The 22,986-nt window shown below is 45.7% G+C and overlaps 1 protein-coding gene and 1 long non-coding RNA gene across 4 annotated transcripts in view; one reads left to right on the top strand and one right to left on the bottom strand.

Annotated features, from left to right (window-relative positions):
• LOC103875767 overlaps positions 1-12,202 on the bottom strand; it is a 21,688-nt gene extending 9,486 nt beyond the window's left edge. Inside the window, exon 1 of the long non-coding RNA XR_001892696.3 lies at positions 12,091-12,202. This is a non-coding gene — a long non-coding RNA (uncharacterized LOC103875767). The remainder of the gene's footprint in view (positions 1-12,090) is intronic.
• On the top strand, positions 10,701-22,986 carry ATP5MC2 (ATP synthase membrane subunit c locus 2). Of its 3 annotated transcripts, none has more exons than XM_003906467.4 (5): positions 10,701-12,005; positions 15,402-15,471; positions 18,079-18,156; positions 18,685-18,878; positions 22,720-22,986. In XM_003906467.4, exons 1-5 carry the CDS (start codon positions 11,866-11,868, stop codon positions 22,832-22,834), a joined length of 597 nt encoding a protein of 198 aa, XP_003906516.1. In that variant the 5' UTR covers positions 10,701-11,865; the 3' UTR covers positions 22,835-22,986. The 3 variants fall into 3 exon arrangements, with proteins under 3 accessions (XP_003906516.1, XP_021778160.1, XP_009179125.1); XM_021922468.2 differs by lacking the exon at positions 10,701-12,005 and adding an exon at positions 12,649-14,178; XM_009180861.4 differs by lacking the exon at positions 10,701-12,005 and adding an exon at positions 15,015-15,289.

The raw sequence follows: 22,986 nt of genomic DNA, 5'->3' as shown, positions 1-22,986 counted from the left end.
CTAAAAATACAAAAATTAGCCAGGCATGATGGCATGCTTCTGTAGTCCCAACTACTTGGGAGACTAAGACAGGAGAATTGCGTGAACCCAGGAGACAGAGGTTGCAGTGAGCCAAGATCGCACCACTGCACTCCAGCCTGGGTGACAGAGTGAGACTCCATCTCAAAAATAAATAAATAAATAAATAAAATAAAATAAAAGACAGAATACATATGTGTTTGCAACCATGTGTTTCTCTGATTGTGTTCCTAGTCACCAAGGAACGGTGTTTGGCTTTTCTTTTATTTTGGATTATTCACACCTTTTCTCCCTCTGTCTTAACATGAAAACCAAGAATCAAAACAGTAACCAGCTGCTACCCTCAGCAAAACAAACAGATTGTAAAAGCAATTACACCATTACCACTTCTCATTTATCTGCATGCAAAATAACTTACTCTCCCTCTTTCTCCCACATGATTCCAGGCTGGGCTGGGATTATTACTGCCTAGATTATTACTGTCTTCTTTATAAATTCCTTTTTCTTAGACTCATTTCTGCCAGATAGCCTTACAAAAAAAAAAAATCATAATTTTTTTCCCCAGCCTCCACGGTTACTATAAGGGAAGCATGGCAGTGAGTGGGAAGAAAAACAATGTGAACTGAGTAGTGGTTATTAAATACCAAGTGCTTTGCACACCATTGGCTTAATTCTCACAATAACCCTGTAAGGTAGTTATTATTATCCCCATTTTAGGAGTAAGAAAATGGAGCCTCAAAGAGCCTCCTCAGGTTCAAAGAAGAATAAAAAAATATTACAATAGGAATTTGAACTAGCTGTATATGATTTCGGAGTCCATGCCTTTAGACCTGGCCAGAGGGATTTTATCTTTGGTGCCTGTATTTTTAAAGACGGCCTCATCCTCCTCCAGAAGGAGGATAACTTAAGGTCAAGTGGATGTGTCTACACAGAGCTCATTTCTCCCCACTCCTAGACCATGCTCCAGTTACCAGAATCCCCTGTTGAGCAGAGCAGCCCCTTGGAAGGCCACAGCCCACAGCCTCTTCCTGGGGGCTGATCTCTTGAGAGCACAGACTGAGCTACTGGGGGCACATTCTTAGTCCTGTTGGCCTGTAGTGCAGATGGAGTTTAGATGTATGGCCTTACTGAGCACACAGTTTTGCGTGAGGCCCCTTCGGCAGTGAGACAAAGCTATGAATGGAAAGAGAACATGAAGCAGACAGGGGCTTGAAGGAATTCCAGAATTCTAAATATAAACCTTCCAGTTGATATTGATACATTTGTCAAGATAAGAGGGTAGGACATGTTTACTTAATGGTTTCTTAGCTTTGATTTATAACTTTTACATATTTAGATATTCAGTATCGGGGCCTAAATTTTTCTCTTGCCGCAAGCCCCACAAATACTAGAGGTGGGTTCACTCATCTCACTACAGCACTCTGATTCTTCCTTCTGCCCTTCCCATTCTGTTCTTCATGGCTAGAAAGCCCACAGACTTGCCCACCAGCAATTCCCCTCTTCATTCTCACAGCTTGCCAAATTCACCTTTTCATCGGAAACTTTTCAGCTTATCATAAAAGGGGGTGCTGATTTCTCACCCTTGCCCTTCCATGGTTGCCGTGACTATTCCCCACCTAAAGAGGATGTAACTAACTTACAGGGCATGCTTGTAGTCATTTTTTTTTTTCTTCTTGAGACAGGGTCTCACTCTGTCACCCAGGCTGGAATGCAATGGCGCAATCTCAGCTCACTGCAACCTCCGCCTCCCAGGTTCAAATAATTCTCCTGCCTCAGCCTCCTGAGTAGCTGGGCCACCAGCTACTCCAGGCACGCGCCACCACGCCCAGCTCATTTTTGTACTTTTAGTAGAGACAGGATTTCATCATGCTGGCCAGGCTGGTCTCGAACTCCTGGCCTCAAGTGATCCACCCACCTTGGCCTTCCAAAGTGCTGGGATTACAGGCGTGAGCCACTGTACCCGGCCACCTGTAGTCATTTTACTGTCTGTCCTGCCACTCTTCTGTCCTGTATGTCTAGGAGTCTTCAGGCTGCTTATGGTACTTAACAGTGGCTCCCTTGAGCTACAACCCTGTTTTAGCCTCTATGGAGAGATATTGTGGAAGATTCTTGCTCTTTGATGAGCTTTAATCAAATACATGAGGGCCTAGTGATTCAGGTAAGGTTGGAAAAATAAGAACAGAACCAAAGGTATCTAGAGAGAAGTTTCCATTTCATTTAGTGGGAAGAAAATAGAGGGAATAGAGCCCAAAGAAAAGGTTAAACGAATGCAGGGTAATTGGATACAAGACCAAGTTTAGAGGAAGGTTAGCCTTAGGGGTAGGCTCCTAGGTTGTGAAGCCTGGGGAGGTGGTTCCTCGAATGTGGAGATGGATTAGGCTTGGGAGAGAGTCACAGAATGGCACCACTCGGTGACCCAGGCCAGAAAACTGAGCGCCATCTTCACCTCTCCCTTCTCCTTTATCTCCTACACCAGTCAATCACTGAGGCCTGTCAGGTCTTCCTTTGAAAGCTCTCTGAGCTCCGCCTACTTCTCACCATTCCCACTATCACCCCCAAGCTTAAGCTATTCCCATCTCCCACCTGGATTTTGACAACAGTCTCCTTTTTGCTCTCTGTGCTGCCAGCCCTGCCCTTTCTCAACAGTCCTCCACACTAGAGCTAGAATGATCTTTTTAAAATGCAAACCTGAGCCTCTCACTCTCCTGCTTAAATGACTCCTTGTTGCTTTCTGGATAAAATCCAAATGCCTTAGCTTGATGCTCAAGATCCTTCAGGATCTACCCACCAACAACTAGTCTCATCTCTTTGCATCCTGCCACACCACAACTGTTCATTCTGACCACACTGAATTACTTGCCCTCTGTTGAAGAGACACTTAATCCCTCATTTCCAAGCCTCTGTACTTATTGCTGCTACTCCATGGAACATCCTTCCATTTCCTCCCTATACAGTTTTTTTAGGCATGTCAGAAATGTCACCTCCTTCTGGAAGGCTTCCTTGACTACTCCTTCTCAGCACTGTGATGCATGTCCATCCTATGTATTTCCATGGCACCCACTGCTTACCCCTTTTATAATACTATTGTTCTGTGTTGAAATTATTTGCCTTTTATTTAATAATCCTATGTATCACCTGTTAGACTATAAAGTTGTTAAGGGCGAGGACTCTATCTTATTCACTGTTCAATCATTCACAAAATTTCTGTTGAGAGCCTAGTATGTGCCAGGTACTATTCTAAATGCTGGGGATACAGTGATGAACAATGTCCCTGCCTTAGGGAAGCTTATCTTCTAGCGGGGTAAAAGCAATAAAAAGTAAAAATAGGCCAGTGGGGTGGCTCAAGCCTGTAATCCCAGTACTTTGGGAGGCCAAGGCGGGCAGATCGCCTGAGGTCAGGAGTTTGAGACCCGCCTGGCTAACATGGTGAAACCCCATCTCTACTAAAAACACAAAATTAGCCGGGCATGGTGGTGCATGCCTGTAATCCCAGCTTCTCGGCTGAGGCTTGAGAATCGCTTGACCCTGGGAGGCGGAAGTTGCAGTGAGCCGAGATCGTGCCATTGCACTTGAGCCTGGGCAACATGAGCAAAACTCCATCTCAAAAATAAATAAATAAATAAATAAATAAATAAAATTTTTAAAAAATAAAAATAAAAATAAAACTACATATGATAAGTGCTAAAAAGAAAAATAAGGAAGTATAAAGGGATAAAGAAGAGAGGGTGATGGCTATTTAGAGAGTGTCAGGTAAGTCCTCTCTGAGGAGAAGATATCAGAGATGAGGCCTAAATGAAATGAGAGAGTCAGCCAAGGCATAATCTGGGGGAAGAAGGTTCTGGGCAGAGGGAGTAGCAAGGGTCCTGAGTGAGAAAATCTTTGCTGTATCTGAAGTTCAGTAAGAGCCTATTGTAGCTGGACCCTTGAATTTTTTCTACAAGTACTATAAAACTATTAGAAGGTTTTAAGTAGCAAGATCCAATCTATATTTTCCTCTAATTTTTATTTTTCAGAGGCAGAGTCTTGCTTTGTTACCCAGGCTGAAGTGCAGTAGTGCAATCATAGCTCACCACAGCCTCAAACTCATGGGCTCGAGCTGATCTATCTTTTAAAAGACCAGTTTAGCTACTCACTCTGTGGAGTGTAGACTGTGGCCAGGCCAAATCGGAATCAAGGAGATCAGCTAGGAAGTACTGTAGTGGCCCAGCAAGAGATGTCAGTGGTTTGGACCAAATTAGATTTTGGAAGTGGTAAGGAATACGCAAATGTGGGAGATATTTGTATTCTCAGTATTTAGCATGATGTCTGCCTAGACATTCAATAAATATTTGATGAATGAATTAAGAATTAATTAATCCAACTCAATAAAGACTGAGCTAGAACCGAAATCATCCATCCTTAGATCTTCTACCAAAATTCCAACCCCTCCACAAACTGCCACTAACAAAGGATCAGTACTAGGACATATATTTGTTAATTCCTAAAAATCAATAGGAAGATAACAAATAACCCAATAGGAAAATGGGCAAAAGACATACATGACTAGGCATTTTGCAGAAGACAGAACATGAATGACCAATAAATATATGAAAAGATACTCAACCACTCAATCTCATCAACAATAGGGGAAATATAAATTCAAACCACCATGAAATTCCTTTTTTTTTTTTTTGATATGGAATCTCGATCTGTCGCCAGGCTGGAGTGCAGTGGCGTGTTCTTACAGGTGTGCGCCACCACGTCCAGCTAATTTGTGTATTTTTAGTAGAGATGGGGTTTCACCATATTGGCCAGGATGGTCTTGATCTCCTGACCTTGTGATCCTCCTGCCTCGGCCTCCCAAAGTGCTGGGATTACAGGCATGAGACACCACGCCCGGCCATAAAATTCCATTTTATACCCAACAAACTGACTAAATACCAAGTGTTGACAAGGATAGGGTAGCAACTGAAACTCTTATATACTTTGGTGCACTTAAGTATTAGAAAACAAATTGAGCCAGGCACAGTGGCTCACGCCTGTAATCCCAACACTTTGGGAGGCCAAGGCGGGCAGATCATGAGGTCAGGAGATCGAGACCATCCTGGCTAACACAGTGAAACCCTGTCTCTACTAAAAACACACACACACACACACACACAATTAGCCAGGCGTGGTGGTGGGCGCCTGTAGTCCCAGCTACTCTGGAGACTGAGGCAGGAGAATGGCGTGAACCCAGGAGGCGGAGATTGCAGTGAGCCAAGATTGCACCACAGCACTCTACCCTGGGTGACAGAGCGAGACTCCAGCTCAAAAAAAAAAAAAAAGAAAACCAACTGAGATTTTCTAGAAAAGTTGAAGATATTCATATCTTAAAACCCAGAAATTTCCTTTTTTAAATTTTTCTTTTTTTATTTCCTGTCTTACCGGAAACAATTCCCTTTTATACATATACCCTGAAGAAATTCTTCCCCACATGTACAGAGACATGTTCATAAATGTTCCAGGCAGCATAGTCTGTAATTGCAAAAAGATGAAAACAAGCCCAAATATTCATTAACAGGAGAATTAGTCAATAAATTGGTGGGTTACTATACATCAATGAAAATGAATAAACTACAACTATATACATCAACATAGATGAAACATAATGTTGAATAATGTTGAACAAAACATAATGTTGAATGAAAAGGGCAAGCCAAAGATATCTACAAACAGTATTATATCACTCTTAGAATGTTTTTTTTTTTTTTTTTTTTTTTTGAGACAGAGTCTCACTCTGTCGCCCAGGCTGGAGTGCAGTGACCCGATCTCTGCTCACTGCAAGCTCCGCCACCTCCCTGGTTCACGCCATTCTTCTGCCTCAGCCTCCCTAGAAGCTGGGACTACAGGCGCCCGCCACCACGCCTGGCTAATTTTTTTATATTTTTAGTAGAGATGGGGTTTCACCGTGTTCACCAGGATGGTCTCGATCTCCTGACCTTGTGATCCGCCCGCCTCGGCCTCCCAAAGTGCTGGGATTACAGGCGTGAGCCACCGCGCCCGGCCTACTAGAATGTTTTTTTAAAAAGAAGGAAGGACAAAATAAATAATACATGTTAAAAATAAATAAATAAAAACCAGGACATGGTAAATACAAGATTCAGGGATTAGCACAGAAGAGAAACCACATGGGGCCCTTCAGTAGTATTGGTAATTTTTTTTTTTTTTTTTGAGATGGAGTCTTGCTCTATCACCCAGGCTGGAGTGCAGTGACACAGTCTGTGCTCACTGTAACCTCCGCTTCCCAGGCTCAAACAATTCTCCTGCCTCAGCCTCCTGAGTAGCTGGAACTATAGGTGCCCACCACCACGCCCAGCTAATTTTTGTATTTTTAATAGAGATGGGGTTTCACCACGTTGGCCAGGCTGGTTTTGAACTCCTGACCTCAAATGATACGCCTGCCTTGGCCTGCCAAAGTGCTGGGATTACAGACATGAGCTACCATGCCTGGCCTTTTTTCTTTTTCTTTTCTTAAATTAGGGCATGCTGCTGCATACAGTGGCTCATGCCTGTAATCCCAGCACTTTGGGAGGCCAAGACTGGTGGATCACCTAAGGTCAGGAATTTGAGACCAGCCTGACAAACATGGTGAAACTCCGTCTCTTCTAAAAATAGGAAATTAGCCAGGTGTGGTGGTGCACACCTGTAATCCCAGCTACTTGGGAGGCTGAGGCAGGAGAATTGCTTGAACCCAGGAGGTTAAGGTTGCAGTGAGCCAAGATCATGCCACTGCACTCCAGCATGGGCAACATGAGCAAAACTCCATCCCCCCTCAAAAAAAATTAGGGTGTGGTTTAATGGGTGTTCCTTTTATTACTAAGCTTCATAGTTTATATAAAATATCAGTTCTGGAAAAGTTGTCTTGCTTTGTTCACGCCTGTGTCCCCAACACCAAAAACAGTGCCTAGCACATAGTAGATGCTCAAAATATATGTGTTGAATAAGTGGATATACATTACTTGCATTATTTTGTATGAATCAAATATTTCATAATTTTCTTTTTTCAAACGTTTTGTTTTTATTTTTTGTAGCAATGGGGTCTCGCTATATTGCCCAGGCTGGTCTCAAACTCCTGGGCTCATGCAATCTCCCTGCCTCGGCTTCCCAAAGTGCTGGGATTGCAGGCATGAGCCACCACGCCCAGCTAATTTCTTAAAAGGAAAAAACCTACTTTAATTATGTTGCCCTCTTGACTATTCTAGCTGGAAGTTATACTGCTTTCACAACTCCTATTACTCATATAGCCTATTAAATCCTGCTGCATAATATAGTTATATGTGTACATGTCTCTCTTACTGATTTTAAATTTATGAAGACAAAGGAGTATGTTTTGTCCTTTTTAATACCCATTCACAATACGTAGCACAATACTTTGCACATAGTAGATGCTCAATAAATATTGGTTGTGGCCAGGCATGGTGGCTCACGCCGGTAATCCCAGAATTTTGGGAGGTTGAGGTAGGCAGATCGCTTGAGCTCAGGAGTTCAAGGCCAGCCTGGACAACATAGTGAAACCCCATCTCTACAAAAAATACAAAAATTAACTGGCATGGTGGCGCATGCCTGTAGTCCCAGCTACTTGCGAGGCTGAGGCAGGTGGATCAATTGAGCCCAGGAGGTCAAGGCTGCAGTGAACCATGATCGTATCACTGCACCCCAGCCTGGGCAACAGAACAAGACCCTGTCTCCAAAAAATAAAATAAAATAAAAATAAATTAAAAATAAACAAATTCAAAGGAAGTTGAAGTTCTTCCCCAGCAAAAACTTTTTTGGCCATCCCTCTGCCACCATCTCTCCCACTGATTCCTCCCTCAGAAGCCTGGATACCAGTGATCCTTTCCCTTCCTTTATCTACTGTTTTCTTTCTCTAGAAGTAGGGAGGTTTGCCTATGTCTCACAGTCCTGATGTCTTAGGGAACTGATTTAGCAAGGAAAAGTAGAAAATCTATCAGTCAGTTCCCACCAGCCCATCACAGCCCAGGAGCTTGAAATTAACAATCACAAATAAATAGAGAAGCTCAATATGTGAGAAGTTTTGGCAGTGCAAAGGCTCCACTTTAACTTGCAGGAAAGTGCCTGTTTAGCAGAAAGAAAGAGAATCCTGGAAAGTTAACACTGGATGGAATCTTAGAGATCACCTACTTCTCTCCCTGATTTTTCCAAATGAGGAAACTGAAGCTTCGAGAGATGAAGTAACTTGCATAGCTATTCAACTATTTAGTAGCAGGGCTGGGACTAGACTCCCAGTCTCCTGCCTGGAAGACAGCTGTTCTATCCATGCCACTTGCTGGCAACATGTACATCTAGCAAAACACATCATAAAGTATCCTCATCTTAAGCCATCAGGAATGGAAATCAAGCCATTTAAACCCTTCCTCTTCTCTCTAGCAATATCTTTCTTTTCTTTGCATTTCTCTGTGCCCTAGTGTCTGTCTGTCTCTCCCCTCCCCCCACCGTCTCTCGTTTTTAAAATCACTACTGTTTCTTTCTGTGGCTCTTTCTCACTGTGGCATGCCTGCACGATTATCTTGATTTTTCTGCTCTAAGCTATGGCTTCTTGTCCAAAGAAACATATATAAACCAATCAAAACCCTTCCTTGGTGACCTTTGTAGAAAAGGACACTTGGACTTTCCATAAGAGAGAAGCTGAACCTCTCTCCTAGCCTATCCAGTCAATTAAAATGAGTCTCTGGCCTCCCCTGAGGGTTGTTAACCAATCCTAAGAAAGAAAAGATCAATTTCATTTCTTGGTCACCACTGTGCAGGGAGGCTGCCAACCAGTCAGAATCTGCCACTCACAGTCATTTAAAAAAACTGGCCAATCAGGCCAACCTTGTTATATGGTCTGGTAGGAAAAGAAAGGGACTGATTGGAAAGGATAGTTCTCTCTCCACACCCTTTCCTTCCTGGACCCCAGTTTTCCCTTTGTGAAGTGAAAGAGGGACCCTTCCCCAAGCCCATAGTTAAGAAGATCACCCGACCTTCAGCTAAGCTTCTCTTGGATCTTTTGTTGTCTTCAAATTCACCCCTCCCCTTACAAACCTCCTTTTTGTAGCCTCACTGCTCCCTTGCGGATTTGATTTCTTGCTTCAAGTCTCGTAGTAATAGTCCCAGGATTCTCAGCCTCCCCTCAGATCTCCACTCACCAGCAAGTAAAATAACTTGTTTTGTATGATTTATGCAGGTGTGGCCGGGCGCGGTGGCTCAAGCCTGTAATCCCAGCACTTTGGGAGGCCGAGACAGGCGGATCACGAGGTCAGGAGATCAAGACCATCCTGGCTAACACGGTGAAACCCCGTCTCTACTAAAAAATACAAAAAACTAGCCGGGCGAGGTGGCGGGCGCCTGTAGTCCCAGCTACTCGGGAGGCTGAGGCAGGAGAATGGCGTAAACCCGAGAGGCAGAGCTTGCAGTGAGCTGAGATCCGGCCACTGCACTCCAGCCCGGGCGACAGAGGGAGACTCTGTCTCAAAAAAAATAAATAAATAAAATAAATAAATAAATAAAAATTAAAAAAAAGATTTATGCAGGTGAAACCGTTTTTAAAGTGTAGTTGAGTCTCTTTCAGGAGATATTATCTCAAGGACCTTGCAATAAACAGTCTATATAGGTAGCAGTGTAGAATTGAGTTGCAATGCCCTTAACTATAGAAGCAGTGATGATGGTGGTGGTGATGGTAATGGTGGTGACGATGATGATTTTGATGCTAGCAATTACTGAACTCTTACTGGGTACCAAGTACCTTGCTAAAAGCTTCATATGTATTATCCCAATATTGACTGTGTGGTAAGTACTATTATTCTTCCCAATTTACACAGGAGGAAATAGATTTAAAGGGGGTTAAACAGCTAGCTCAAGGTCACACAGCGATTTGGGAACCCAGATTTGTCTGAACGCAGAACCCATTATTCTATGAGGGTAAGGGAGTGTTAAACATCGCAGGCTGTAACTTTTGGAAAGAGCCAGCTTTAGCTTCCCCCCAGGCCCCTTCTCTGATCCTCCTCTGGGATTGTTAGCCATATCTGAGTGTCCAAATTGTCGCAACAGCTGCAACAGTCGTTTGGGGGTGGTGGCCCCTAAGAACGGTGGACTTTCTCTGCCACTGAGGATGTGAAGCCGACAGCTTAAAAGAATTCCGTTTTGGTGGGAGTGGAGATGTCTGGAGACCTCAGGGGATAAACTTGTGTCTTTGCTAGCCTGTCTTTCTCCTAACAGCATCTCCACAGTGCCTGGCACCACTTGGTACTTGATAAATACCTGTTGATTGATTCCCAAGGATCCCAGTTCCATTTCCCACCTACCTACCCGCTCGGGGCGTAATCAACAACTAGAACTGGAGATTTGGGGATTTCAGAGGAACCTGTGAGAATCCTAATGGAGCTGGAAACGTGAATTTAGGAAAGACGGGCAGTCCACCACCCTCCTCTTCTCGCCTGCTTCTCCTATTTCTCCCCACTCTTTCCCCTCCCTTTCAGGAGCTCAGGGCCATAAAAATGCAGATGGAGGATCGGTGTGAAATAACGGGCCCATATAAATCCCTCTGCCGCCCGCCTGCAAGATGGATTGGCCGCATTGAAATTCCTCCGCGAGGATAATTAAACTCGGGGCCTCATCCGGGCAAAATTACATTCCTGTAATGGCGTCGCTCGGGGTCCCGGGAAATTGCTCCGTGGGCTTTCAGCGGCGGTTTTTATCGCCGGCCGGGGTGTGCCTGGCTGCGGCTCGCCTCTCCTCCGGGACCGTAAAGCTGCTGCCGTGATTTATTCTCCCCTTCTCCCAAATCCGATTAAATGGAGGAGCTCGGGGCCGGGGCGCCGCGGGGCCCGGGAGCCGGGAGGGGGCGGCGGGAAGGACGGGGCCAAGGAGGGGAGGACAAACGGCCCCTTAGAGGGTGGCGGATTTGCCTTTATTTACGACTGCGGCTTTCTTTTTATTTTTTATGGGGTTTGGTGAGTTTTTCCCGTCTTTCTCGTGCTGCGTTCAAGCACGATGCAGGGACGGCAGGGGTTTGGAACTGGATAGGCCTTGTCGCCCTGTTCCAAAGGGCAGGGCAAGTCCTATCTGTGAAACAAGGAGGCCTAGGAAAGATGAGGGGCCAGGAAGCCCCCCACCTCCTTCCATCAGGGGAAGAACGAGCGAAAGGGGAGAGAAGATGGGCGTTCAGGAGAGCATGGGGGCGGGGGAGTGGGGCGCTGCTTATCCCAACTCGCTAGTTGAAACCTGAGCAGAGGTTCGGGTAAGCCTGGAGTGACCTTGCAACATTACAGCGAGTCGCGGGTGCCCGTTATTCCTAGACTGTCCCAGGACCCAGGAAAGAGAGATTCGGATCATATTTAGCCCTATATTCTGGCTCGCTGTTGCTGCTTTTCTCATGGTTTATCACCGGAATGGAAAGGAGGAAACGGGAAGGGGGGGAAAGGGCGAAGCCACCAGAAGCAGCTGCGGCATTTTGCTGACTATTCGCCCATTGAGCCGGTTTGCCATCCAGTGATGCCAGGGTCCCGGCGCGACAGAAAGCAGGACTCCCAAGATCTTCCTCCTGCTGCATTTTAGGCACTGAACCCCATTCCTGACTGTATGTTAACACTGAATTCTGAGTAGGAGTTTTGTTGTCTTGGCAGTGTGACTGCGCATGCTCGGAAAGGGGACGCAAGTCCGCGATCCCAAACGTGGTACAGACCGAACCGCCCGCCACGTTACGGATCCGCTTACTCTGCGGAGTTGGCCTCATTTCTGCACTGTCGGCGCTCGCTGTAGTTTCTCCTCTCGAACGCCAGGTGGAGCAACTGGCCGGATACCGCCACAGCCCTGGCAGGCGGCGCTGTGATGCCTGAGCTGATCCTCTATGTTGCAATGACTCTATCCGTGGTGGAGCGACTCGTTGGCCCAGGCCACGCATGCGCTGAGCCTTCCTTTCGCTATTCCCGCTGCTCCGCCTCTCTCTGTCTTCTCTGCAGTGGGAGAAGGTAAGGCCTTGGGACCTAGTGCCCTCTGTGCGCCGCGCACGCGCGCGGGACACCCCACCTCGCGCGGATGCTTTGAGACGCTTACCTTGCTTGCTCCCACCCTTGTCCTCGCTTCTTCCCTGGCTCCCGCTACCCCTGCGCCTTAGAACTGGGTCTTCCGCGTGCAGGTGACCTCCAACCGCGCGGGCCTGGCGCCATCTTGGATGTCTTGTTGGGGGAGGGTGCCTTGGCGCTGGCCAAAGTTAGATCCTGGAGTGCTGCTTTTCACCTGTTCCACCCAGCCCCTACGGACACGCTTTTCTGGCCTCTGGCCCTTTCAGATTGTCACAACCCCCAGGCCCTCCCCTCCTATCTCTGCTTTCTCTTCTCATCCTGACTTGTGCCTTCTTTATTCTGAAGTCTCCAGACTTTCGGCCCCAGGACCTCAGGTGCTCCGAGCAATGGAGATAGTGGATCGTCTAAAGTCACCAATCCCTCTAGTCAGCACCCCTCAATTTAAAAAGTAAACCTTGAACATGGTAGAAGTGGGGGGGAAAAAAAAAAAAAGCCAAAACATCGCCTCCCGTCAGGTTGTGGCTTGAGGATAGCTAAGGCCGAAGAGAGAGGCTGGTTGCTTTGGAATCGCTAGTTGTTTACCAGTACGTTTCTCGCATCCTGGTACGCTGGTGAAGTTGGAAAAGTCACAAGTGGTGGGCTAGAGATGAGGGTTTCTGTTGAGGCAGCAGGCCCAGAAAGGTGGGGTAAGGCCAAGCTAGTGGGGCCAGCATGAGTCCCTGCCTGCCAGCCTTCCTGTCAAGGATTAATTAACCTCCCCAGATTCTGCTGTTACAGGGAAAAGATAGTTTAAGGAAAGGAATAGTTAAGTCACCACCCCTGTGACTCATCTACACTGAGCAAAAAGCCCGTGATGATTTAGGAGTTCTGACTCTGGATAGTACCTTTGCCCAAGTTGTAGGCTAACAATTGCAGACTTGCCATGATTAGATAGCCAATGGTGGGATCACTTAATTGCCACCCTTTGTTGTGGGTTTGTTACATGCCAGCACCACATTAAACTCTTTGTGTATGTTAATTTGTAAATGAACATACTTAATCCCCCTAAGAGTTGCATTTTACAAAGATGATAATATGGTATAATTCCCTTAGAAAAAAACACTCCTTCTTTTTCTAAAAGCCTTAAAGAACTATTGGATTTTGACCCAACAAAACGTGAATAGTACAGCAGCAAAATTGGGTTAGAGTTACCTATAGGCAAAAATCAGCGTTCTAGATAGGACACGAGTTGAAGACATCCATTAACCTAAAAGTAATTAAGGCTGGGTGTGGTGGCTCATACCTGTAATCCCAACATTGGGAGACCAAGGTGGGAAGATCGTTTGATGCCAGGAGTTCCACACCAGCCTGGGCAACAAAATTTTTTATAATGACACTGTCACTACAAAAGCAGTTAAGATCTTGGATTCAGAAGTGTTTTAACCTGGAACAATCTGAGTTCAGTTCATTTAAGGAAGTGGCATTTAATAGGCCTAAGCATTCACTGAGTATTTCAGCCTGTGACATTAGAAAGCATGTAACTTAAAAGATCCAAGTTCAAGTCTATCCTCTACCACTACTGCAGTTTCAAGACTGGGTTTAAGGTCACGCTCTTGCGTTAAGTATATATAATAATCATCTGGGAAACTTGTTTGAAATACAGGGCACTTGAGCCTTATTCCGAGAGATCATTTTGGTTTGTTTGTAGACGGAGTTTCACATTGTTGCCCATACTGAAGTCCAGTGGCATGGTCATAGCTCACTGAACCCTCCAACTCCTGGGCTGAAGCAGTCCTCCTGCCTCAGCTTCTGGAGTAGCTGGGACTACAGGTGCACTTCCACCTCACCTGACTAATTTTATTTTTTGTAGAGCCAAGGTCTTGCTATTTGCCCAGGCTGGTCTTAAACTCCTGGCTTCAAGTTATCTCTCCGCCCCAGCTTCTCAAAGTGTTGGGATTACAGGAGTGAGCCACTGAACCTAGCTCCCCCAGAGATCTTGACCAGGAAGGTCCAAGTTGGGCCCTAGAATATGCATTTTTTAATACATACACCACCCAGATAATTCTGGTTCAGATGAGCTTCTCACTTCACTTGGAGAAACCCCCCTGCCTTTAGGTTTTTAACTCACCTTCTGTTTCAGGTAAGTTCACTTCTACCAACTTAGTTACCTATAGGGTGTCAGGACTTCTTTAGATCTTGGGGAGACACAATTTAATACTTTTTTTTTTTTTTTTTTTTTGAGACGGAGTTTCCCTCCTGTTGCCCAGGCTGGAGTGCAATGGCGCAATTTTGGCTCACCGCAGCCTCTGCCACCTGGATTCAAGCGATTCTCCTGCCTCAGCCTCCTGAGTAGCTGGGATTACAGACATGCACCACCACACCTGACTAATTTTGTATTTTTAGTAGAGATGGGGTTTCTCCATGTTGGTCAGGCTGGTCTCGAACTCCTGACCTCGTGATCCGCCTGCCTTAGCCTCCCAAAGTGCTGGGATTACAGGTGTGAACCACCGCGCCCGGCCACTAATACCTTTTGGATAGACTAATAGCAGAGTTCCTCCTTGATCTTCCTCATCTTATTAATACAGGAAATTGAAGTATTTTGAGGAATTGGATACTTCCAGGGATCAGCAAAGAGATTGTTGGAGACCTTCCAGTGTCTTGGCCTTCAACAAATATTTCCCAAAACTACAAAGACTCTAAAGGGCAACTTTTTTGTTTGTTTGTCTTTTTGAGACTCATGCTCTGTCACCCAGGCTGGAGTGCAGTGGTGTGGTCTCTGCTCACTGCAGCCTCCACCTCCTGGATTCAAGCAATTCTCCTGCTTCAGCCTCCTGAGTAGCTGAGATTATAGGCATGCACCACCACACCTGGCTAATTTTTGTATTTTTAGTAGAGATGGGGTTTCACTGTGTTGGTCAGGCTGGTCTTGAACTCCTGACCTCATGATCCGCCCACCTTGGCCTCCCAAAGTGCTGGGATTACAGGCGTGAACCACGTGCCCACCCTAAAGGGCAACTTTTAAAGATCCAGATGATGAAGTCTTGAGAAGGGTTCGTTTTGCATAAAAACTAGGGAAAACTTAGGCAAAAGACACTCTGGGAAAATTCGTGTGGCAACTGCAAATCCGAAGTGATCACTTGTTGAGACCAGGGGAAGTCACTTGGTTATAAGGAAATCTTGGGAGCTGTGTGGGGTTTCTGGAAGAAGTCATGACTTCAGGGTTTTAATTCTATTTCTGCCGATGACTTAAGGTCAGTCACTGTTTTCTGGGCCAGTTAAGCTTTCTAGGGCCCCTTTTCTGCTAATAAGGATATAGTTTAGTGAATGAGGAGAGTGTTTACAATACTGCTTCTATAATTCCAGCTCTCCTGCCACAGCCCCTCACCCCCTGAAAATGTTCGCCTGCTCCAAGTTCGTCTCCACTCCCTCCTTGGTGAGTACCTGTTTTTCTGGGAGAGTTTTAAAGGAGAGACATCTTGTCTCTCTTTCCATCAAATCTTGTTCTTCACAGCAAGGCTGGGGGAGAGGAGGTCCAGGCGGGCATATCACTTGAGGCCAGGAGTTCAAAAGCAGCCTGGCCAACATGGTGAAACCCCATCTCTACTAAAAATACAAAAACCAGTTGGGCGTGGTGGCGGGTGCCTGTAATCCCAGCTACTCAGGAGACTGAGGCAAGAGAATAGCTGGAGGTGGAGGTTGCAGTGAGCCAAGATCACACCACTGCACTCCAGCCGGGGCAACAGAGCAAGACTCTGTCTCAAAAAATAAATAAGTAAGAAAGATTCGTGGTGAGGGAAGGCCCTTTGCTATGATTGCCTAACAGGGGAGAGTGAATGCTTGCTAGATACTCTCCTGCCCGATATCCCTTGGTGGCCAGTTAATTCTTTTCTTTTTTTTTTTTTTTTTTTTTTGAGACAGAGTTTCTCTCTTGTTGCCCAGGCTGCAATGGTGCGATCCACCACAACCTCCGCCTCCCAGGTTCAAGCGATTCTCCTGCCTCTGACTCCCGAGTAGCTGGGATTACAGGCACCTGCCACCACACCCAGCTAATTTTTGTATTTTTAGTAGAGATGGGGTTTCACCATGTTGGCCAGGCTGGTTTCAAACTCCTGACCTCATGATTTGAGTAGAGACAGGGTCTCTCCGTGTTGGTCAGGCTGGTCTTGAACTCCCAACCTCAGGTGATCCGCCCTCCTCGGCCTCCTAAATTGCTGGTATTACAGGCATGAACCACCGTGCCTGGCTGTGGCCAGTTAATTATTAACCAGCCATCTTAGGAGAAGAATAAAGATGAGAATCTAGACCAAGATCAAGTTATTCCTACTCCTGAAACTATATGTCATGTAAACTTGCCATCCAGAGTGGTAAACATAAGTAGATTACATAACTTGGACTGAGTATGCACAGTGTGTAGGATCTTGTCCTGAGTGATCCAGAGCTAAAGAGTTCATTCTGGGACTTAAATTTGGATAGGAAGCTAAAATTTACATAAATACACATTGGAAAAGTATTTGACTCAGAAACAACAGTATGGAAGAAATATTTTAAATAGTAGTTAGAGGCGGTTGGTTCATTCACAAATAAAAAGGAGTACCGTTTATTTAGCATTTATCATGTGCCTTCGCACTGAGTTTACTGATTGGTATACATAATCTCATTTACTCTTCAAATCAACCCTGAGAGATGATATTTTGATTTCATAAAGGAGAATACAGGCTTAGAAAGGTTTAAGCGACTTATCCTGAGAGTACACTGCTGATAATAGAGTTAAGATTTGAATCTCACTTTATCTGATGCCTAAAGCCCTGGCCGTTAATCACCATGTGTCTGTTTTGGTGTCACTGGGTTGGGGTTAGTCAGAAAAGGCTACCAGAAGGCGATAAATTTTGAGCATGAATCTTTGTTCCTGTTTTCCAAAAGGATGTGTTCAGGGAAAGTTACTGGCTTCTTTCTTGTGGGCTGACCATTACCCGTATAGATGGCCCCCTACTTTAGATGATTTGACCTAAGATTTTTTTTTTTTAACTTTTTATGATGATGCAAAAATGATATGTATTCATTAGAAACCATACTTCGGGGTGGGCGTGATGGCTTATGCCTGTAATCCCAGCACTTTGGGAGGCCGAGGTGGGTGGATCACCTGAGGTCAGGAATTCAAAACCAGCTGGGCCAATATGGTGAAAACCTGTCTCTACTAAAAATACAAAAATTAGCTGGGCGTGGTTGTGGGTGCCTGTAGTCCCAGCTACTCAGGAGGCTGAGGCAGGAGAATTGCTTGAACCTGGGAGGTGGAGGTTGCAGTGAGCTGAGCTGAGATCACGCCACTGCATTCCAGCCTGGTGATAGAGCAAGACTCTGTCTCAAAACAAAACAAAAAAACCATACTTCGAATTACTAATCTTTATCTTTTCCCAGGCTCGCAATGTGTGGTACAATACTCTGTTGCAATACTCAGCAGCAAGCCACAGCTCCCAGTCACCTGCCCAGTCACAAGGGTAAACAACCAGCACTCTACAGCGTACTGTGTTGCTAGGTGATTTCACCTAACTATAAGCTAATGTAAGCTTTTTGAGCACATTGAAGGCTAGGCTAGGCCAGACTATGGTGTTTGGTAGGTTAGCAGTATTAAATGGTTTTTCAATGTGTGATGGATTTCTTGGCACATAACCCTATGGGAAGTCGAGGAGCATCTGTGTATATCTCCTTTGTTGAGTGAGGCAAATGCTTCTGAGACTTAGATTTCTTCTCATTCTCAAGAGCTATAAAAGGATACAGCAAGGGTGGATGCTCCCTTGTAGCCCAAAAGGAAGTAGACTTTCTTTCTTTAAAGCAAAGTCTGAGAAGCAAGAGAAATGGTGTGGTTCTTTAATTTAGACTTTGCTAAAAGGAAGAATGATCCAGAATTCTAACGTATGTGTGAAGATGGGAAGGCCATCAGAGGAAAGAAAATCCTGTCTGATGATATAACAACGTGGCATAGTTCTGAAACTCCTCTCCAGTCTTCCTTGACCTTCCTGCCCCTGTATGTCATTCCTGCTAGGTCAAGAGCACGTCACAGCTGCTGAGCCGTCCGCTATCTGCAGTGGTGCTGAAACGACCGGAGATACTGACAGATGAGGTACCTTACTGGTGGAGTTGGGACTGTGGTTTTGGGGGTGATGGGTGGGGAGGGTTACCTGCCAGAACCAGGAGGTAGAATGCTGAGGACAGTCATCACAGGCTAAAATTCACGAATAGCCAAGGCCATGGGCTTTAGTTGGAGATGGAGAATGTTAATATGCTGTATGCTATAGTGCTCCAACTTTTGCCACTGGTAGCACATGCCCTTGTGCACTGCTGCTAACTGCTGTTACTTGGCCTAGTCAACTGACTTCAGTTGGAAGCATTTAGTCCTAGGAAGATTATCTCCTTGGGGCAACAAGAATAGACTAGGGCCTCAGTCTTACACTTCTTGACCACACCTGAATCTTAAAGGCATTTGAAGTCTATATCCTACATTAAAAGGTTCTGCTTGCCAGCATTTTAGGGGGTTAAACAGTTTTCTGTTTGGGGGAGAAACAGTGGGATTTGGCAGCATAAAGGTTTTAAATGGTAAAAAAGTTACTAAAGCAAAAAACTTTACCTTCTACCTGCCTCTTTTTCACAGAGCCTCAGCAGCTTGGCAGTCTCACGTCCCCTTACCTCACTTGTCTCTAGCCGCAGCTTCCAAACCAGCGCCATTTCAAGGGACATTGACACAGCAGCCAAGTTCATTGGAGCTGGGGCTGCCACAGTTGGGGTAGCTGGCTCTGGGGCTGGGATTGGGACTGTGTTTGGGAGCCTCATCATTGGTTATGCCAGGTAAGATAAGTTGGGCCCTCCACTGGTTATCTGATATGCTTTCCAAAGGTCAGAAAATATTTGGGGGTCTAGAACTATACTATCCCACTCTGTAGCCACTAGCTACATGTTGGTTGTTTGTTTTGAGACAGTCACGCTGTGTCGCCCAGGCTGGAGTGCAGTGGCGTAATCTCAACTCACTGCCACTTCTGCCTCTGGGTTCAAGCGATTCTTGTACCTCAGCCTCCCAAGTAGCTGGGATTATAGGCGGGCACAATGACGCCCAGCTAATTTTTGTGTTTTTAGTAGAGATGGGGTTTCGCCACGTTGGCCAGGCTGTTTTTGAACTCCTGACCTCAAGTGATCCACCCACCTCGGCCTCCCAAACTGCCAGGATTACAGGCGTGAGCCACTGTGCTTGGCCTGAATTTTAGTTTTAATTAATTAAAAATACATAGTTTAGGTTTTCAGTTATTCAGTCACACTAACCATATTTCAAGTGCTCAGTAGCCAGATGTGGCTAGAGGCTACCATATTCAACAATGCAAATGTAGAATGCTTGGCTGGGCACAGTGGCTCACTAATCCCAGCACGTTGGGAGGCCGGGGCAAGCGGATCACTTGAGGTCCGGAGTTCAAGACCAGCCTGGCCAACATGACGAAACCCCATCTCTCCTAAAAATACAAAAATTAGCTGGGCATGGAGGCATGCGCCTGTAATCCCAGCTATTCAGGAGGCTGCGGCAGGAGAATCGTTTGAACCCGGGAGGTGGAGGTTGCAGTGAGCCGTGAGCCAAGATCATGCCACTATACTCCAGCCTAGGTGACAGAGTGAGACTTCGGGGGGAAGAAAAAAAGCAGAAAGAAAAACAAATATAGGCTGGGCGAGGTGGTTCATGCCTGTAATCCTGCACTTTGGGAGATCAAGGCGAGTGGATCACCTGACATCAGGAGTTTGAGACCAACCTGGTCAATATGGTGAAACTCTGTCTGTACTAAAAATACAAAAATTATCCAGGCGTTGTGATGGGCGCCTGTAGTTCCAGCTACTTGGGAGGCTGGACAGGAGAATTGCTTGAACCCAGGAGGTGGAGGTTGCCATGAGCCAGGATGTTGCCACTGCATTCCAGTCTGGGCAACAGAGTGAGACTGTATCTCAAACAAACAAACAAATAAATGCATATATATATATATATATATAAGAATATTTATATCATTGTGTCACTGAAGAAAGTTTTATGAACAGCTTTGGTCTAGAGCATGTGTTGGCAAACTAAGGCCTAAGTGCCAAATCTGGGCCATAGCCTGGTTTTGTATGATTGAGCTAAAAATAATTTCACGGCCGGGTGTGGTGCCTTACGCGTGTAATCCCAGCACTTTGGGAGGCCGAGGCAGGCAGATCATGAGGTCAGGAGTTCGAGACCAGCCTGGCCAACATGGTGAAACCCCTTCTCTACTAAAAATACAAAAATTAGCCAGGCGTGGTGGCAGATGCCTGTGTTCCCAGCTACTCAGGAGGCTGAGGCAGGAAAATCACTTGAACCCAGGAGGCAGAGGTTGCAGTGAGTAGCAGTCACGCCACTGCATTCCAGCCTGGGCAAAAGAGTGAAACTCTTTTTTTTTTTTTCTCAAAAAAAATTGGTTTCACATTTTTAAAAGGTTTCATTTTTGTTTTAAAGCAAAAGAGACTATATGTGGCCTGCAAAACCTAAAATTATTTACAATGTGGCCCTTTACAGAAAATGTTTACCTTCCCTGTTGTAGAGACTCAGTGAACATAGTGACTTTACTGCTGTTTTTCCCCATCTCTGGGAATTTCCCTCTGTTACTCCTGGGAAAACTGGCACTGCAGCCAGCCCCTGGTTTCTGACGCCTGGGACTGTTTAGTACTCCCAGCTCTGGATAACTCAAAGTTAAAACCAAATTAGTCCTCTAGAGACCAGCAAGTTATCTTAATGTCTTTTGGGAAATAGAGTTCTTTTTACGAATTTGTATTAAGAAGTCTGACTGCTGCTTTATTCACTATTCTGTTAAATGTTGATGTTGATTTACCTTACCCATTTAGACTTCTGGAGGTATCAGAGTAAGGGAAATACAGGTTATATATGGGCCTTCAACATTGAGAGTCCTTTATCCATACTACAATTCATAAACCCCATAAACCATTTGTAACTTTTTTTTTTTTTTGAGATGGAGTCTCACTGTTTCCCAGACTGAAGTGCAGTGGCATAATCCCAGCCCACTGCAATCTCTGCTTCCCAGGTTCAAATGATTCTCCTGTCTCAGCCTCCCAAGTAGCTGGGATTACAGGCATGCACTGCTACCCCCAGCTAATCTTTGGGTTTTTTGTGAGTGTGTGTGTTGGTTTTTTGGTTTTTTTTTTTTTTTTTTTGAGACGGGTCTCGCTCTGTCACCCAGGCTGAAGTACAACTGTGCAGTCTTGGCTCACTGCATCCTCCGCCTCCCGGGTTCACGCCATTCTCCTGCCTCAGCCTCCTGAGTAGCTGGGACTACAAGTACCTGCCACCATGCCCGACTAATTTTTTGTATTTTTAGTAGAGACGGGGTTTCACCGTGTTAGCTAGGATGGTCTCGATCTCCTGACCTTGTGATCCACCCGCCTCGGCCTCCCAAAGTGCTGGGATTACAGGCGTGAACCACCGCGCCCGGCAATTTTTGTGTGTTTTTTGTTTGTTTGTTTGTTTGTTTGAGATGGAGTCTCGCTCTGTCGCCCAGGCTGGAGTGCAGTGGCGCGATCTCCACTCACTGCAAGCTCCGCTTCCCGGATTCACACCATTCTCCTGCCTCAGCCTCCCGTGTAGCTGGGACTACAGGTGCCCAGCTAATTTTTGTGTTTTTAGTAGAGACGGGGTTTTACCGTGTTAGCCAGGATGGTCTCGACCTCCTGACCTCATGATCTGCCCGTCTTGGCCTCCCAAAGTGCTGGGATTACAGGCATGAGCCACTGCGCCCGGCAAGTTTTGTATTTTTAGTAGAGACAGGGTTTCACCAGGTTGGCCAGGCTGATCTCGAACTCCTGACCTCAAGCGATCTACTTGTCTCAGCCTCCCAAAGTGCGGGGATTACAGGCGTGAGCCACCGCACCTAGCCTAATTTTTGTACTTTTAGTAGAGATGGGGTTTCACCATGTTGGCCAGGCTGGTCTCCAACTTCTGGCTTCAAGTGATCTGCCTGCCTTGGCCTCCCAAAGTGCTGGGATTACAGGGGTGAGCCACCGCACCCAGCCCATTTGTAGCTTCTTAAAGCCCCAAATCTTTTGACTATTTGAAATGAGAGAACATAATCTGTCCTTCTTACTCTCTGGTCTTCTAGAAGAGCGGTGTTCTAATTGTGTTCCATAAATCCCTTGGATTCTGAGGATGTGCCCCAGAGACTGTCTTAGTGAATAAAGGGGAGACCAAGCTGTTAAAATTTCCCCTACTTTTATACCATTGCAGTTTGACTTTTGGATGTTTACTATATTGGAGTTCTGCTTAAAGTTTGAAAACACTGCTCTAGATAGACCCTTCCACTCTGGATGCCTCTTCCATCCTATTTGGACCTTGGATATTAAGTGTCTAGGCCAAGAGGTCTTAATTTGTGGTAAGGAGATGGGTGAACCATTAGAGAACGTCATGATTATACCTGGGCCATGTTACAGGATTTTAGATTGTCTGCTCCCCCTTCATTCAGTTCTTATAGAGCCTTTGGGGAATCAGGGCAAGAATTTGGGCATGATGGTGTTACCCTAAAAGCTTCCTTATGTAAGATAAAGAGGAGAATTCTCCCTGAGCCCATCTTACATATTTGTCCTTTTCTTTGTGTGAACTAGAATTTCAGTCTTCTCTCCTCTCCTTCTCCAGGAACCCTTCTCTGAAGCAACAGCTCTTCTCCTATGCCATTCTGGGCTTTGCCCTCTCAGAGGCCATGGGGCTCTTTTGCCTGATGGTGGCCTTTCTCATCCTCTTCGCCATGTGAAGGAGCCGTCTCCACCTCCCATAGTTCTTTCTCCCGTGTCTGGTCGGCCCTGTGTGTTCCTTTTCCTATACCTCCCAGGCGGCCTGGGGAACGTGGTTGGCTCAGGGTTTGACAGAGAAAAGACAAATAAATACTGTATTAATAAGATGTTT

This window comes from Papio anubis, chromosome 9 (genome assembly GCF_008728515.1).
Source record: "Papio anubis isolate 15944 chromosome 9, Panubis1.0, whole genome shotgun sequence".
In the NCBI taxonomy this organism is placed as follows: Eukaryota; Metazoa; Chordata; class Mammalia; order Primates; family Cercopithecidae; genus Papio; species Papio anubis.
The sequence above is the reverse complement of the archived record's forward strand: the minus strand, read 5'-3'. Positions and strand labels throughout refer to the sequence as shown.